The sequence below is a fragment of the Terrapene carolina genome, unplaced genomic scaffold (assembly GCF_002925995.2).
Source record: "Terrapene carolina triunguis isolate 2854851 unplaced genomic scaffold, T_m_triunguis-2.0 Scaffold68, whole genome shotgun sequence".
In the NCBI taxonomy this organism is placed as follows: Eukaryota; Metazoa; Chordata; order Testudines; family Emydidae; genus Terrapene; species Terrapene triunguis.
In genome coordinates this window covers 48,876,917-48,892,441 of record NW_020664419.1, presented here as the reverse complement: position 1 = coordinate 48,892,441, position 15,525 = coordinate 48,876,917, and the positions used below count along the sequence as shown (strand labels likewise).

Here is a 15,525-nt window from a genome sequence, read left to right as displayed (position 1 = left end):
AAAAGCAGCTTATCCTAGTGTTTCATAGGCAGTGGTCTGAGTTTTATTTTGTTTCTTTTCATTTCTATGGGAAAATTCATAATGTCAGAGAAAAGGTCAAGAAAAAGGGGTTATTTCAAAATAATTGCTTTCTCAAAGGGGAAAAAAGTTACGTATACAGTAGAGACTGTTATAAATAAAAGGGCACCAGGAGACAGGTTCTACCATCATTTCCAATCTAAAGATTTCTTCACAGTATTCCAAGTGTCCAGCTTAGCAGTGCATCTCTGGGTTCCATCCCTATTGCAGACCAGGCTCTGGGAGCGGCAGGGAAAAGGAAGAAGTAGACATTGAGGGAGAGGAAGAAGTGAGGATGGGGAGAGGGAAACCTGGTAAGGAGCATGGAGGGCAGTGATCACCAGACAGAAAACAATATTCATTCTTCATATTTTAACAAGTAGTCTGTTACAGCCATAGATGGCAAGGTCCAGAAAGAGGGGCTGTGGTGCTTTTAGGTAAATGCTGAATGCCCCAAGAAATGGGGAGACAATCTTTTAGTATAATATAGCTCACTATTAGTAGGTTCTTCTAGATTTTCAGCCTACATTTTCCTTTTCTTTATTACACCCCACTATTCCTAGCTAAATCTTTTTGGCAACTTTCAGGCCAAGGAAGAACATTCTTAGTGTTTTGTTTAATGATGTTAGAGCATACCATGTTAATCACAATTTATTTGTACTTAAGAATCTATAAGTACAAATATTAATATTATTTGTATCCTTGTATCTAATGCTGGATAAGATCTATTATCTTATGAGTTTGTACCTGCATCTGTCACACTAGTACCAGTGTCTGGCATAGCAAGGTACCTAATTGAACTTCATGGAGTCTTCTGCTCTTCTTCTGACCCTGGTTATAGGCAGCAGTGCCTGGGATACATTTTTTTTCTTGGGCAAGGGGGTCTAATTATTGTGGTAAATGTTACTCTGTGATAATATGAAAGTTTTATCAAAGAGGGGAGGTCTTACAGCATGATCTAAAGTGGTCAGATTCTAGTTTAGATTACTCTCTTCTGGAATTTTGTTCCACAGCCAGATCTCCTTAACGGATAACGCCTTAACTCTGGCTCTCATAGTGTTTTGTCCTGAGCTTTGATCAGCATTGTTCCAGTAGAATGCAGCTATATTGGTAGTTCATAGATGGAAATGTAGCCTCTCATGTACTTAGGACCTAGGGTTGCCTAGGGTTTGGTTGGACATATTCCTGGAGGTTTCATCACATGACATAATCTTTAATTAAAAATTGATCTTTAAGTCCTGGAGACTCCAGAACAGTCCTGGAGGGTTGGCAACCCTATTAGGACCAGATCCATTAATGGCTCTGAAGAACATGCCCAAGGCCTTGAACTGGCAGTGAAAATGGACCAAGAGCCAGTGTTGATGTGGCCTAACCTGTGGAGAAAGTGGGCTGTCTTAGTCTGTACTACCTGCAATCTTAGTATTGTTCATATTTATATTTAGGGAATTATGATTATACAGTCTGGAGTTGATAAATGAGGCCAGGTCTCTGGCTCACAGGAAGAGATGAAAGGTAGAGGTTTTCTGGATCAGTCCTGGCTTTGAGGATTGGGTGCAATATTGCATTGTGTGTAATTTACATATTGTCCTAGGTGAGATGACATTGATTTACATGTAATAGGAAAATGGTTCTGTCATGTATTTCAGCCCATGCACTCTGCATCTGTAATACATCAAAACACGCATGGCCTATATGAAATACATATGTCATCGCTGGAGAGGGGATCTGTCTCTCAGCCCGCCTGGCAGCTTGCTTGCCATGTGCTGTTAGGCAAGCTGTTACAGGCGCAGGAGACAACACAATGGCCCGGGGGACCCCAACCCCGTCAATCCCCGCGCGGCGGGGACCCCCAACCCACACATGGGGGGTGGGGGGGGTTGCTGGCCCAGCACACGCACGAGTTTCCATCTCCCTGCCACCTGCCTCCCGGGCGCTGGCCGTGAAAGGGCGACCCCGACAGCCAGCGCTGTGTGGGGTGAGGGACCCGGGCTGCCCTAGTCGCCTCAGCTCTCCGTCCGCCTCCCCTGGCTGCCGCCTGCTCACCGCAGCCGCGTCCCCGCGCCCCTCCGGCCGCCCGCCGCCGCCAGCAGATGCGAACCTGCCGCCTCGCGCTGCCTGGGGCTCGGAGGGCTGCGGGCGGCCGCTGGTTGGCGGCGGGGGGACACGTGAGGGAGGAGGGGGCGGCGGGCGGCAGCGGGAGCCGGAGTTTCCCCGACAGCTGGAGGTTGCGGCGGCGGCTCCTCCTCCCCGCTCGAGCCAGGGCCCCCCGCGCTCCTCCTTATTTACAAACACACAAAGGGCCGGGCCGGGGTCGCGTCTGCAGCCGGCATGGGAGACAAGAAGAGCCCGACCAGGTAAGGGCGGCGCGGGGGCCTGGCGCTGGCAGCGCCCGCGCCCTGGATTAGCGGCGCCTCCTGGCCGGGCCCGACCCTGCGCCGGGAGCAGCGGCGGCGAAGAGCCAGCTCCGCCGTGCAGCGGCCATGGCGGCCGCGGGAGCCGGGCTGCAGCGGGGGCGGTCGGGCCGGGCTGAGAGCCGGGCCTGACCCACCGCCCTGCCTGTTTTGTCCCTCCCCTCGTTGTGTGTGTTGCAGGCCGAAGCGGCAGCCGAAACCCTCCTCGGACGAGGGCTACTGGGACTGCAGCGTGTGCACCTTCCGGAACAGCGCCGAGGCCTTCAAGTGCATGATGTGCGATGTGAGGAAGGGCACCTCCACCCGGTGAGTGTCCGGCCACCCCGGCCCGGCCGCCGGCGAGCAGCTCGCAGCAGCCCCGGCATGCCAGTGAGCCGCCTGCTGCAGTAGGAACTAGGTCAGATTTATTGGGGACTCTATCGCCAGGGACAGGGACCAGAAATGCTGCAGCGTTTGATCCCAGAGTCATTTAACCCTTTGGCTCTGCCAGCTAAGAGGCATTTTCCTTTATAAAATTAACAGAATACTTGTCCAGACACTAGCTGATTCAGCTCTGAAATCATCTGGAAGGGAAGAAGAGGTGAGCTCCCTTCATTGCAAGGAGCTCCCTGGGCTTGTCTAACATCTTGTTGTGCTTTGATTAATGTGTAGTATCCAAGCAGGTTTCCTTTTGTATGATGTACTAAAATAGCGTATGCAATGTTACATTTTTTTATATAATGCCTATGGGGTATATTCACCTAATTATGAAAATAATTCCGTGCAGCATAACATGAGATAATTATTTTCAAGTTTTAATGTATAAAACTATTTGTATAAAGTACAGTGTGTTAAACTTGTATTTTTTTTAATTGAAAGAAAGACAGGTGTGGGTCACCTTTATGCTATTTTACCTAAAGCATTTGCCTGTATTAGTATTTTTTCTTTATGCAGTAGCCTAATTCTGTTTCCTTAAAAACCCTAAACAAAAATCCCTAAATTTTGTTTATTTTATCTCTCTAACATTAAAGAACTGTCCTGTTTATTTTCAACCCCACCTTCTGAGATTCCATTTCTCTACAGAGGCGATCCCCCCTACTAATTTTACAAAAGAAATATAAATTAGCTGAGTTTTGTTATACAGTCAGTCTGAAAATCAGTGACTTCCTAGAACAACCTTTTTCTTTAAAACTCCTTCAGAAAGCATGCTGGGAATTATTTGGATCCAACACGTCTGTATAGTTTTAATATTATAGGTTAGAACAGAGATAGTCAATTATTTTTTTGTCAAGCTCCACATTTCCTAATCAAGATATAGTCAAGGTCCAGACTCCAGAGGAAATAATAATAAAAGCCCCCCCAATAATGATAATAAGACAATAAAAATATTTTGGTGTCTGTTCAAAAGCGTTTGGTGGTCCAGATTTGGCCCATGGTCCGCCTATTGATTACTCCTGGTTTAGAACATGCACTAGAGGATGGATAATTCTATAAAGTCAACAAGAGTGCAATTGTAGAGTCCTTTGCCTATTAGCATAAGAAAATACTTATTTAATGAGCTTTTATTATTATTACTATTATACCTTATCAGTTAATCTTGCTAGCAAAAGAAGTTTGTGCCATAGAAGTCGCAGTCTTCTCAAGAGTTATAAGAACTTCATTCCAGACATAAACCATAACAATATTGAATATGACTTTTGCAATGAATTTATGGTAAATCAATGTTAGAATACAAAACTGTGTAGAATTGAGTAAAATAATTTCAGGATTTTTGTTTTTTTTGTTTTTTTTTTTAAAACCATAATGAATTTTTAAGTATTTTTTCAAAGCTAACTTTAAAATGAGACTGGCTTTCTGCTTAAGTCACTTTGTCAGTTTTCAGAGAATTTAATAAGCTATACATCTTTAATAGAAGCAAGGTGGGTGAGGCAATATCTTTTACTGGACCAACTTCTGTTGGTGAAAGAGACAAGCTTCACAAACCTGAACAAGAGCTCAGGCTAAGCGCCACAGCTTGTCTCTTTCACCCATAGAACTTGGTCCTATAAGGATTACCTCACCCACCTTGTGTTTCTACTACCCTGGGACCAACATGAGTACAATCGCACTGCAGACATACGTCTTAATAGTCAGACAGCATCCATAAAAAGTTACAATGCCAGAAGAGTGAAAGAAAAATTTCCCCAACAAGTTTAATACAAGTGAAGATGACAGCTTCTCCTAGACTTCATTAAGGACTCAAAGCCAGTTAAAATAGTGTTTTATTACACTAAAAAAATCATTTGGGAGAAAAGTATTAGAATCTACTGGTGGCATTGGCTAGAGAGGCAGCTGTGGGAAACCATTGCTTTATTCTACGGTATTTTAAAAAGAAAAAAACCCTAATTTTGTTTTTCCTTTTTCAGTGATGTTCTGATATGGAGGGTTTCAGTAGATTCATGGATTTTTGTTCTCCCACTTGAAAACCTAAACCAAACGTGTAACTGACTAGACATATGGATTTCTTGCCATAAAACTTAGTCATATTTTCAAAACCAGCCTTCTAAGTTTACAGCACCATGTGTGCTGTAAAGTCCTGGATTTACACATGCCAGTCATATGTACAGATAGTTGATTCACATGTTCAGTTACATTTGTGCGCACAAATTAAGCCCTAATCCTGCATTTGGATTTGTGCTAGTGGATGCCTGTGCCCATGAAGAACTTCATTTGGCTCCATGTATGAATCCAATTATAGGAGCCTTAGAGGCTAGAGTGAGGACCTTCTGAAAATGTGTTCCAGGTAGTGCATACAAAAAAAAATGTTTTTAATCAGAGGGAAGACTAGACTGTCCCAAATAACACTTTTGTTAGAGAGAGAGTGGATGAATTCTGTAGCCTTTTAAGAACATAAGAATGGCCATACTGGGTCAGACCAAAGTTCCATCCAGCCCAGTATCCTGTCTACCGACAGTGGCCAATGCCAGGTGCCCCAGAGGGAGTGAACCTAACAGGTAATGATCAAGTGATCTCTCTCCTGCCGTCCATCATCACCCTCTGACAAACAGAGGCTAGGGACACCATTTCTTACTCATCCTGGCTAATAGCCATTAATGGACTTAACCTCCATGAATTTATCCAGTTTTCTTTTAAACCCTGTTATAGTCCTAGCCTTCACAACCTCCTCAGGTAAGGAGTTCCACAAGTTGACTGTGTGCTGTGTGAAGAAGAACTTCCTTTTATTTGTTTTAAACCTGTTGCCCATTGATTTCATTTGGTGGCCCCTATTTCTTATATTATGGGAACAAGTAAATAACTTTTCCTTATTCACTTTCTCCACACCACTTATGATTTTATATACTTCTATCATATCCCCCCTTAGTCTCCTCTTTTCCAAGCTGAAAAGTCCTAGCCTCTTTAACCTCTCCTCATATGGGACCCATTCCAAACCCCTAATCATTTTAGTTGCCCTTCTCTGAACCTTTTCTAATGCCAGTATATCTTTTTTGAATGAGGAGACCACATCTGTATGCAGTATTCAAGATGTGGGCGTACCATGGATTTATATAAGGGCAATAAGTTATTCTCTATCCCCTTTTTAATGATTCCTAACATCCTGTTTGCTTTTTTGACTGCCACTGCACATTGCGTGGACATCTTCAGAGAACTATCCATGATGACTCCAAGATCTTTTTCCTGATTAGTTGCAACTAAATTAGCCCCTATCATATTGTATGTATAGTTGGGATTATTTTTCCCAATGTGCATTACTTTACATTTATCCACATTAAATTTCATTTGCCATTTTGTTGCCCAATCACTTAGTTTTGTGAGATCTTTTTGAAGTTCTTCACAGTCTGCTTTGGTCTTAACTATCTTGAGCAGTTTAATATCATCTGCAAACTTTGCCACCTCACTATTTACCCCTTTCTCCAGATCATTTATGAATAAGTTGAATAGGATTGGTTCTAGGACTGACCCTTGGGAACACCACTAGTTACTCCTCTCCATTCTGAAAATTTACCATTTATTCCTACCCTTTATTCACTGTCTTATAACCAGTTCTCAATCCATGAAAGAATCTTCCCTCTTATCCCATGACAACTTAATTTACGTAAGAACCTTTGGCGAGGGACCTTGTCAAAGGCTTTCTGGAAATCTAAGTACGCTATGTCCACTTGATCCCCCTTGTCCACATGTTTGTTGACCCCTTCAAAGAACTCTTAATAGATTAGTAAGACACGATTTCCCTTTACAGAAACCATGTTGACTTTTGCCCAACAATTCATGTTCTTCTATCTGTCTGACAATTTTATTCTTTACTATTGTTTCAACTAATTTGCCCAGTACTGACGTTAGACTTACTGGTCTGTAATTGCCGGGATCACCTCTAGACCCTTTTTTAAATATTGGCGTTACATTAGCTATCTTCCAGTCATTGGGTACAGAAGCCAATTTAAAGGACAGGTTACAAACCAAAGTTAGTAGTTCCGCAATTTCACATTTGAGTTCTTTCAGAACTCTTGAGTGAATGCCATCTGGTCCCGGTGACTTGTTAAGTTTACTCAGAATTGCAGGGAAAAAATGCAGACAACTACAGATTGTGAATGTTGTATTTTTGAAAGCCACTGGAGAGCAGCTGAAAATGAGATACTTGAATCTTCATTGTTCCAATATTAAGGGCATGCTATTAATACAATATAATAAATATTTTCAATCTTTTCACTGTCAAATAATGGAATTTTTTTTACATTTCCACAAAGTTTGACTTTTTTATAATAATAAATGGAGATATACCTATCTCATAGAGCTGGAATGGACCCTGAAAGGTCATCGAGTCCAGCCCACTGCCTTCACTAGCAGGACCAAGTACTGATTTTTGCCCCAGATCCCTAAGTGGCTCCCTCAAGGATTGAACTCACAACCCTGGGTTTAGCAGGCCAACGCTCAAACCACTGAGCTATCCCTCCCCTCCCATGCTAATAGATAGGCATTGATTATGATTTTATAACAAGATAAGTAAAAACAATTTAAATGTGGGTTTTCATCTTACATGGTTAAACTGGGCAGTACTTGGACTGGAGACCTCCCAGAGAAATCCTGGATGCTGTAGGAAGTGATGTGATTCATTAGGTAGTGCACTCTTTTCTTTTTGTTAACACTAAACCAGTGCCCTAGCATGGTGCCAGGCTTTAATATACTGCCATTTGGATAAGACATATAGTCAAGACCTTTGTTTTAAGTTAAAAATCCCATTACTTTGGACAGTAAAGCTGGATTCCATTTTGGGTAATTTCACTCATGACCTAAATTCTTCCTGTAGATATAGTATTTTTATTTACTTTCTAACCTATGTTGTTTGTAGTTGCTGGGTGCTAAGTTATTGCGTTCCACCGCATAGGGAACTGCATTTCAATGCAGAATGAAGTGATTTCTCTGTCATTTGTAAAACATTTTGGGAACTTTCTGGATGAAAGATGCTGTATACATGTATATAAGACAATATTCATCATGCTTTATGCAGCCAAATCTCTCACTGAAATTCAGTAGAGCCCTAAGATATTGCTTTATAGAAGGAACTGGTAGTGACCTCTATATTTAGGTTGCCTAATACTTTCCATTATAAAAGATTCTTATGATCTCTCTTGAGAAGCTCTGAAACCTCTGTTGCTTGTACCAAGCCTTTGAAATGTAGCAGGGGAGAGCCCTACAGTTAGATTAAGTGCCTTTTTTATTCGTCCCATGAAATTTTGCTCAGATTTTGCTGAGATATAAAGAGCTGAAAATCATTACTTTCTGTCACTTGCATTGCTCAGGAAAATTGTGGCACCATTCCAAAATAACAGAACATGAAAACATTCTATAATACCAGGCCCACGTCACTCCCAAAGCAGTGGTGGACACTACAGTGGGATCCCTGAGAGTAGATGCCTGTTCCCCCTCCCTCCTATACCTACCTAATTGTGGCACCATGTGGGGCAGGTGTCCTCCTAACTTTGGGTGGGGGTAGGAGAGAGGGAAAGAGAACTGAGCTGGGTTACCCTGACCACCCGTGAACCCAGCACATGATCCCTGAGGCCCATCTTCATCGTCCTTCACACACACGCTTTGTAGTAAGTCTTCTGCTGAAAGCTAAAGTAGTTAGGCCTGTAGTTCAAGTGATAGACATCTATGCTGGAATGCTAAATATTCAGGGTTCCAACCCTGCTGAAGATGCTTGATGAAGGGCTTGTTAGAGTTGTACCTAATAGAATTTTTGTTTACCTTTTTCCTTTTGAAAACAAATAAACCCCCTAGGAAATTGTATGAACCAAAGTATGTTAAAATAATGTTGTTTGGGTTGCAAAGTCAAGTGCTCAAAAGTTTAAAAATGCAAGATGTAAGGTTGCTCATGCAACCTTAGTTATGCTTTTAATTGATCACATGCTACGTCCCCCACTGCTGCCCACCCTCCCTTTCTATCCCTGTTTCATTCATTACACAGGATAAACACACAAGGGGGCAGAATTAAGGTTACATGGGCAACTGTAAATCTGGCTTTTCCTAACTTTCAGGTGCTTAGCTGTGTAAAGTAAACAACATTCTTTTAACATAGTTTTTAAAATGTAATTAAAGAGGCTTTTCATTTAATAGGTGGCTTTCTTTAGATTTAACAAAATTAAATGGTATGTCAAACTAACTAAATAGGTGGAAACCTAAAACCCACTTTTATTAATATAATTTCAAATAGAATTCTTTAGGAATATAAGAACAGCAGAATTGCTATATAAGAATGTTTTTTTTCCCAAGCCATGGTCTGCGGCCCCTACTATGTCTAAGCTTTCCAAAGGGGTCTGCACCTTCATATGAAATTTTTTAGGGGGCCGCAATTGAAAAAAAGATTGAAAACCACTGATATATAAAGTTAAATAGTTATGGTTTCTTGAATTATATTTCTGAAGTTATGATTTAGGGCTTATTACTCCTAAATTGATCTTTAAATTACTTGTATTGCTTGCTTTGAATTTAGTAAAAATTTCATCTGGCTTCTAAACTGCAAATTGGCGCAAAGCTATACAAACCCAAAGAAAAATGGATTTGGGTTTTTTTGTGTGGATTCTGACATTTTATAAAATGTAACACTCTTTAATAAACATATTGGGCCACCTGCTTTACACTACAGTAGAATCTCAGAGTTATGAAGTGACTAGTCAACCGTACACCTCATTTGGAACAGGAAGTACGCAATCAGGCAGCAAAGACAAAAAAAAAAAAAAGGCAAATACTTTACAGTACAGTGCTGTGTGAAACATAAACTAAAAATAAAGGGAAAGTTTAAAAAAAAAAAAGACTTGACAAGGCAAGGAAACTGTTTCTGTGCTTGTTTCATTTAAATTAAGATGGTTAAAAGCAGCATTTTTCTTCTGCTGAAAGTTTCAAAGCTGTATTAAGTTAATGTTCAGTTGTAAACTTTGAAAGAACAACCATAACGTTTTGTTTTGAGTTATGAACATTTCAGAGTTATGAACAACCACTATTGCTGAGGTGTTCATAACTTTCAGGTTCTACTGTACACTAATAATGCAAGAGATGTAGACAGGTATTTGAGGATCACCCCAGTTTCAGGGAAGCTTCTAGAGGCATAGAGATGCAGCCTCACCACACTCCACTGCTGAAATGGGAATATGATGGAAAAAAGGGGGCACGGCTGGAGTATCCTTATGCTCTGCTGATCTCAGTTATAGGATTGCCCCTTCCACCCAGCCTGATTTTGAGGAAAGCAAAAGACATCGCTGAGTTATACCAGGAGACTGACAATGGTGCACAACTGGGCTAGGAAACAAGATGCTCAAAAGCCACCTTCGAACCCCTTCCCCCCAGATATTTGTTCTGCATTTCTTGGCTATAGCAGAGGATCTATGATTCTATGATCTGGGCCACTAGTTTTCTGCATGTATTTTAAAAAAGACTGGGCTGTTTCTGGTAAACTTGTAAATGTGAGATATAGATTTCCATTTGAAACTCTCATGTGACTTAATATGCATTGAGAAATTATAAATAAAATGCTTTTTTTAGTTGGTTATCAGGGTCATTTTTCTTCATAAAACATGTGAAATATGTTTGGTCATGTGCCATCTGGATATTTACAGTTACAAATGAGTTACATTTAACCAAATCTGGTATGTTTATTTCTTTTGAAATGCAGTACCTCTCAGTGCTGATGGCCAGAGCATATCTAGCATATCTGAGTTTTAACACGGCTAGGTTACAGCAGCTTATTAAGGACTGTTCTTTTGTATTCCAATACTCAGGTTTGTATTTTGGGGGAGGGGGAGAATTGGCTGCTACGCTGATTTTACCAAATTCAGGACTGAATAAAGTTTAGTGTATTGAAGAGCCAAAAGGGCATGCATTTGCATGCACATATGGCAGTTTTTGAAAAAGAAATATTTGCAAGTGTTGAGAGTGAAAACAAATTTACAAAGACATTGTAATGTATATGACTGCTTATGCCATTGGTCTTTAATATGAAATTATTATGAGGAAGAGCTGAGTATGTCATAAGTAAATTGCTTCCTCGCATTCTATACGTAACCATTAGGAGTCAGAAATACTGAATTGGACTCTTTTAAGGTTTACATGACCTTTGTTAAATCTGGAGTACTTGTGGCACCTTAGAGACTAACAAATTTATTAGAGCATAAGCTTTTGTGGGCTACAACCCACTTCAAAAGCGGGTTGTACTCCTGTTCTTTTTGCGGATACAGACTAACATGGCTGCTACTCTGAAATTTGTTAAATCTGTGCATCACAGTGCTGATTTTTTTAAATTTTTATCAAAAACGTAATGAACTTTGAGTTTCAGAAAGCTTTATTTTTTGCACAAGTAGTCAAATGAAATGGAGTTCTTGTATCATGATGGGGTGCCATCTTTATTTTGAACACTGTTAGGAGCAGTTTGTATGGGAAGAAAAGGTCATAATTAGCTGATAAACAGAAGAGCAGACTTGAAGTAGTGGGTTTGAAAAATATTTATAGCCTGTTTTTCAGAATTAGCTCTTAGTGTTAAATGTATTTGATATTTTAAACCTAACTGATAGATAAATTTCAACCCATGTTCTTTTGCAAAATGTTGTTTTTCAAAAAATCTGAATTTGATATTTTGACTTTGTTTTATGTAACCGTCTCCTGATTTCTCCTGTGTCTGTAAAAAACCAAACAAACAAGCATTTCATTTGAATTTAAATTTAAATTTAAAGTTGTTCCAGTAGTACATGAGCTATGTCATACAACTATGTCTGGTTGATGCAAACTAAATTAGAGATTTCATCTGAGATCAAGTCACAGAATATATTGGTTTTATTGACAACCAGCGTTGTGCTGAGGAGCTTGAAGTGAAGCTTAGGTAACTTTTAGGGCTGTCGATTAGTCGCAGTTAACTCATGCGATTAACTCAAAAAATTAATCTTGATTAATCGCACTGTTAAACAATAGAATACCAATTGAAATTTATTAAATATTTTTGGATGTTTTTCTACATTTTCAAATATATTGACTTCTATTGCAACACAGAATACAAAGTGTACAGTGCTCACTTTATATTATTATCTTTTATTACAAATATTTGCACTGTAAAAATGATAAAAGAAATGGTTTGAACATTGGCCTGCCAAAGCCAGGGTTGTGAGTTCAATCCTTGAGGGGGACATTTAGGGATATGGGGCAAACAAAATAGTTGGGGATTGGTCCTGCTTTGAGCAGGGGGTTGGACTAGATGACCTCCTGATGTTCCTTCCAACCCTGATATTCTATTCTATGAAATAGTATTTTTAAATTCACCGCATACAAGTACTGTAGTGCAATCTCTTTCTGGTGAAAGTGTAACTTACAAATGTAGATTGTTTTTATTACATCAAAAACAAAACAATGTAAAACTTTAGAGCCTAGAAGTCCACTCAGTCCTATTTCTTGTTCAGCCAATTGCTAAGACAAACAAGTTTGTTTACATTTATGGGAGATACTGATGCCTGCTTCTTATTTACAATGTCACCTGAAAGTGAGAACAGGCATTCACGTGGCACTTTTGTAGCTGGCGTTGCAAGGTATTTACGTGCCAGATATGCTAAACTTTTGCATGCCCCTTCATGTTTCAGCCACCAGTCCAGAGGACATGCTTCCATGCTGATGATGCTCGTTTAAAAAAAAATAGTGCATTAATTAAATTTGTTACGGAACTCCTTGGGGGAGAATATGTCTCCTGTTCTGTTTTACCCGCATTCTGCCGTATATTTCATGTTATAGGAGTCTTGGATGATGACCCAGCACATGTTGTTTATTTTAAGAACACTTTCACAGCAGATTTGACAAAATGCAAAGACGGTACCAATGGGAGATTTCTAAAGATAGCTACAGCACTCAACCCAAGGTTTAAGAATCTGAAGTGCCATCCAAAATCTGAGAGGGACGAGGTGTGGCGCATGCTTTCAGAAGTCTTAAAAGAGCAACACTCTGATGAGGAAACTATAGATCCCGAACCACCAAAAAAAAGAAAATCAACCTGCTGGTGGCATCTGACTCAGATGATGAAAATGAACATATGTTGGTCCGCTTTTGATCGTTATTGAGCAAAACTCGTCATCCGCATGGACGCATGTCCTCTGGAATGGTGGTTGAAGCATGAAGGGACATATGAATCTTTAGCGCATCTGGCACGTAAATATCTTATGTCGCTGGCTAGAACAGTGCCATGTGAACTCCTGTTCTCTCAGGTGACATTGTAAACAAGAAGCGGGCAACTTTATCTCCTGCAAATTGTAACCAAACTTGATTGGCTGAAGTAGGACTGAGTGGACTTGTAAGTGCTAAAGTTTTACATTGTTTTATTTTTGAATGCAGGTTTTTTTATCATAATTCTACATTAGTAAGTTCAACTTTCATGATAAAGATATTTCACTACAGTACTTGTATTAGGTGAATTGAAAAATACTATTTTTGTTTTTTACTGTGAAAATATTTGTAATCAAAAATAAATATAAAGTGAACACTGTACACTTTGTATTCTGTGTTGTAATTGAAATCAATATATTTGAAAATGTAGAAAACATCCAAAAATATTTAAATGGTATTCTAGTATTGTTTAAGAGAGCGATTAATTTTTTTAATCGCTTGACAGCTCTAGTAACTTTCTCTGACACCTTGACTTTTTGCGAGAACATGAACTATGATGGTAAAGAAATAGGAATCAGGGATTACTTCGCACTCTGTCAAGGGAAAGGCCTTTTCTCCCCCTCCCTATTGTCACTGGAACTGATGAAGTCAGAACTATTGGAAAACCTCTACTTATTGCTGTTCTTGGCCTTCTAGATCCCAGTACTTCAAGTGTTGTTCAACCCTCCTTTTACACCGTTGGTAGATGTGTTTCCTGAAGGGCACATCTGATGCAAATGTATGCTGGATAACATAGGCATAGTTGAAAGGGTTTGCGGAGGTGAAAGAAAAAGGTCTGAGGATCTACTGCATAGAAGGGATTCATAGACTCATAGGGATTCAGACTCCAGGCCCAGAAGAGACCATTATGATCATTTAGTGACAGTCTGACCTCTGTATAAGACAGAGCCAGAGAACTTCCCCAAAATAATCTTTTCTGAACTAGAACATATCTTAAAAAAACAATCTTGATTTAAAAATTGAGAATCCATCACATCCCTTAGTAAATTGTTCCGGTGGTTAATTACTTTTTCTGTTAAAAATATATGCCTTATTTCCAGGCTGAATTTGTCTAGACTCATCTTCCAGCCATTAGACATTTGTTTGCAAGATTGAAGAGACCATTATCAAATATTTGTTCCCCATGTAAGTACTTATAGACTATAATCCAGTCACCCCTTAACCTTTTTCTTTAAGCTAAATAGATTGAGATCCTTGAGTCATTATTATAAGGTGTGTTGTCTAATTCTTTAATCATTCTCGTGGCTCTTCTCTGAACACTCTCCAGTTTATCAGCATCCTTCTTGAATTGTGGACACCAGAACTGGACACGCTATTCCAGCACCAAGCTCACCACAAAATACAGAGGTAAAATAACCTCTACTTCTCCTCAAGATTTCCCTCTTTCGCATCCAAGGATCACATTAGCCCTTTTGGCCCCAGCATTGCACTGGGAATTCATATTCAGCTGATTATTCACCATGACCCCCAAATCTTTTTCAGAGTCACTGCTTTCCAGGATAGAGCCCCCCATCTTATAGGTATGGCTGATGATCTTTGGTCCTAAATGAATACATTTACATTTAGCTGTATTAAAATGCATGTTGTTTACTTGCGCCCAGCTTACCAAGCAATCCACATCACTCTATATTACTGGCCTGATATTATTTCTCTCCATTATTTACCACACCCTAATCTTTTGTCATATGCAGACTTTATGGGTGACGATTTTATGTTTTCTTCCAGGTCAGGGTTGTGCTGAATCCTGTTGATCTATCTTAGCTATTTGTAAGGCATCTGTCACTTTGGTATTGAAGTGCATTTAAAAAAAAGAAAATTTGGGAGTTTACTCCTGGGGTGCTTCTAGGAGGACTGCTATGGGTCCTAATGAGCATTCTAATGATTCTGGCTCTTCTGTTGTCCTTTACTCTTTCACCTAAATAGTGTGTGTTAATATAATTTAGTTTTGTTTTTTTTTAAATGTGTGCAAGTGGGGTTAATAAATTTGGTGTTAGTGCCACCAGTCTCTTCTTCTTTAGCTATCTTGCTGTTGCATGGTCTGAAAGATATAGAGATTTGAATGAATACCTGAGTCAAGATTAATTTAGATAAGACAGAGATGATATTGGTGCCATCTTCTAAAGGGAAACTTGACCAGCTTGCATTATTATTTTTTTTGAAAGGTTGGGGGAAGGGCCACCATCAACTAGAAAACTCCTCCATCCTTCTGGCTTTCATCTGAAAGCAATGACTTGTCCTTAAACTTGGCTATTCCATAGTGCTTGGCTCTGCCATAATTAGAACACACAAATTGATTTTTTTTTCCCCAGTGGAAAAAGAGCATCTTAATCTATCGTTCTTTTAAAAAGTAGAACTACCAACTCTAAAAAATAGATAAAAGGTCAGCTTGACT

General features: G+C 39.8%; 1 protein-coding gene across 2 annotated transcripts in view; it reads left to right on the top strand.

Moving 5' to 3' along the window:
• Positions 1–2,257: 2,257 nt before the first annotated feature.
• YAF2 (YY1 associated factor 2) overlaps positions 2,258–15,525 on the top strand; it is a 51,108-nt gene continuing 37,840 nt past the window's right edge. For both annotated transcript variants that reach the window (XR_003899775.1, XM_024201118.2), the window contains exons 1-2: positions 2,258–2,411; positions 2,649–2,774. Coding sequence is in view for 1 of the 2 variants with exons in the window: in XM_024201118.2 (XP_024056886.1) it covers positions 2,386–2,411; positions 2,649–2,774 (152 nt within the window). In the remaining variant the exon portion in view is untranslated. The remainder of the gene's footprint in view (positions 2,412–2,648; positions 2,775–15,525) is intronic.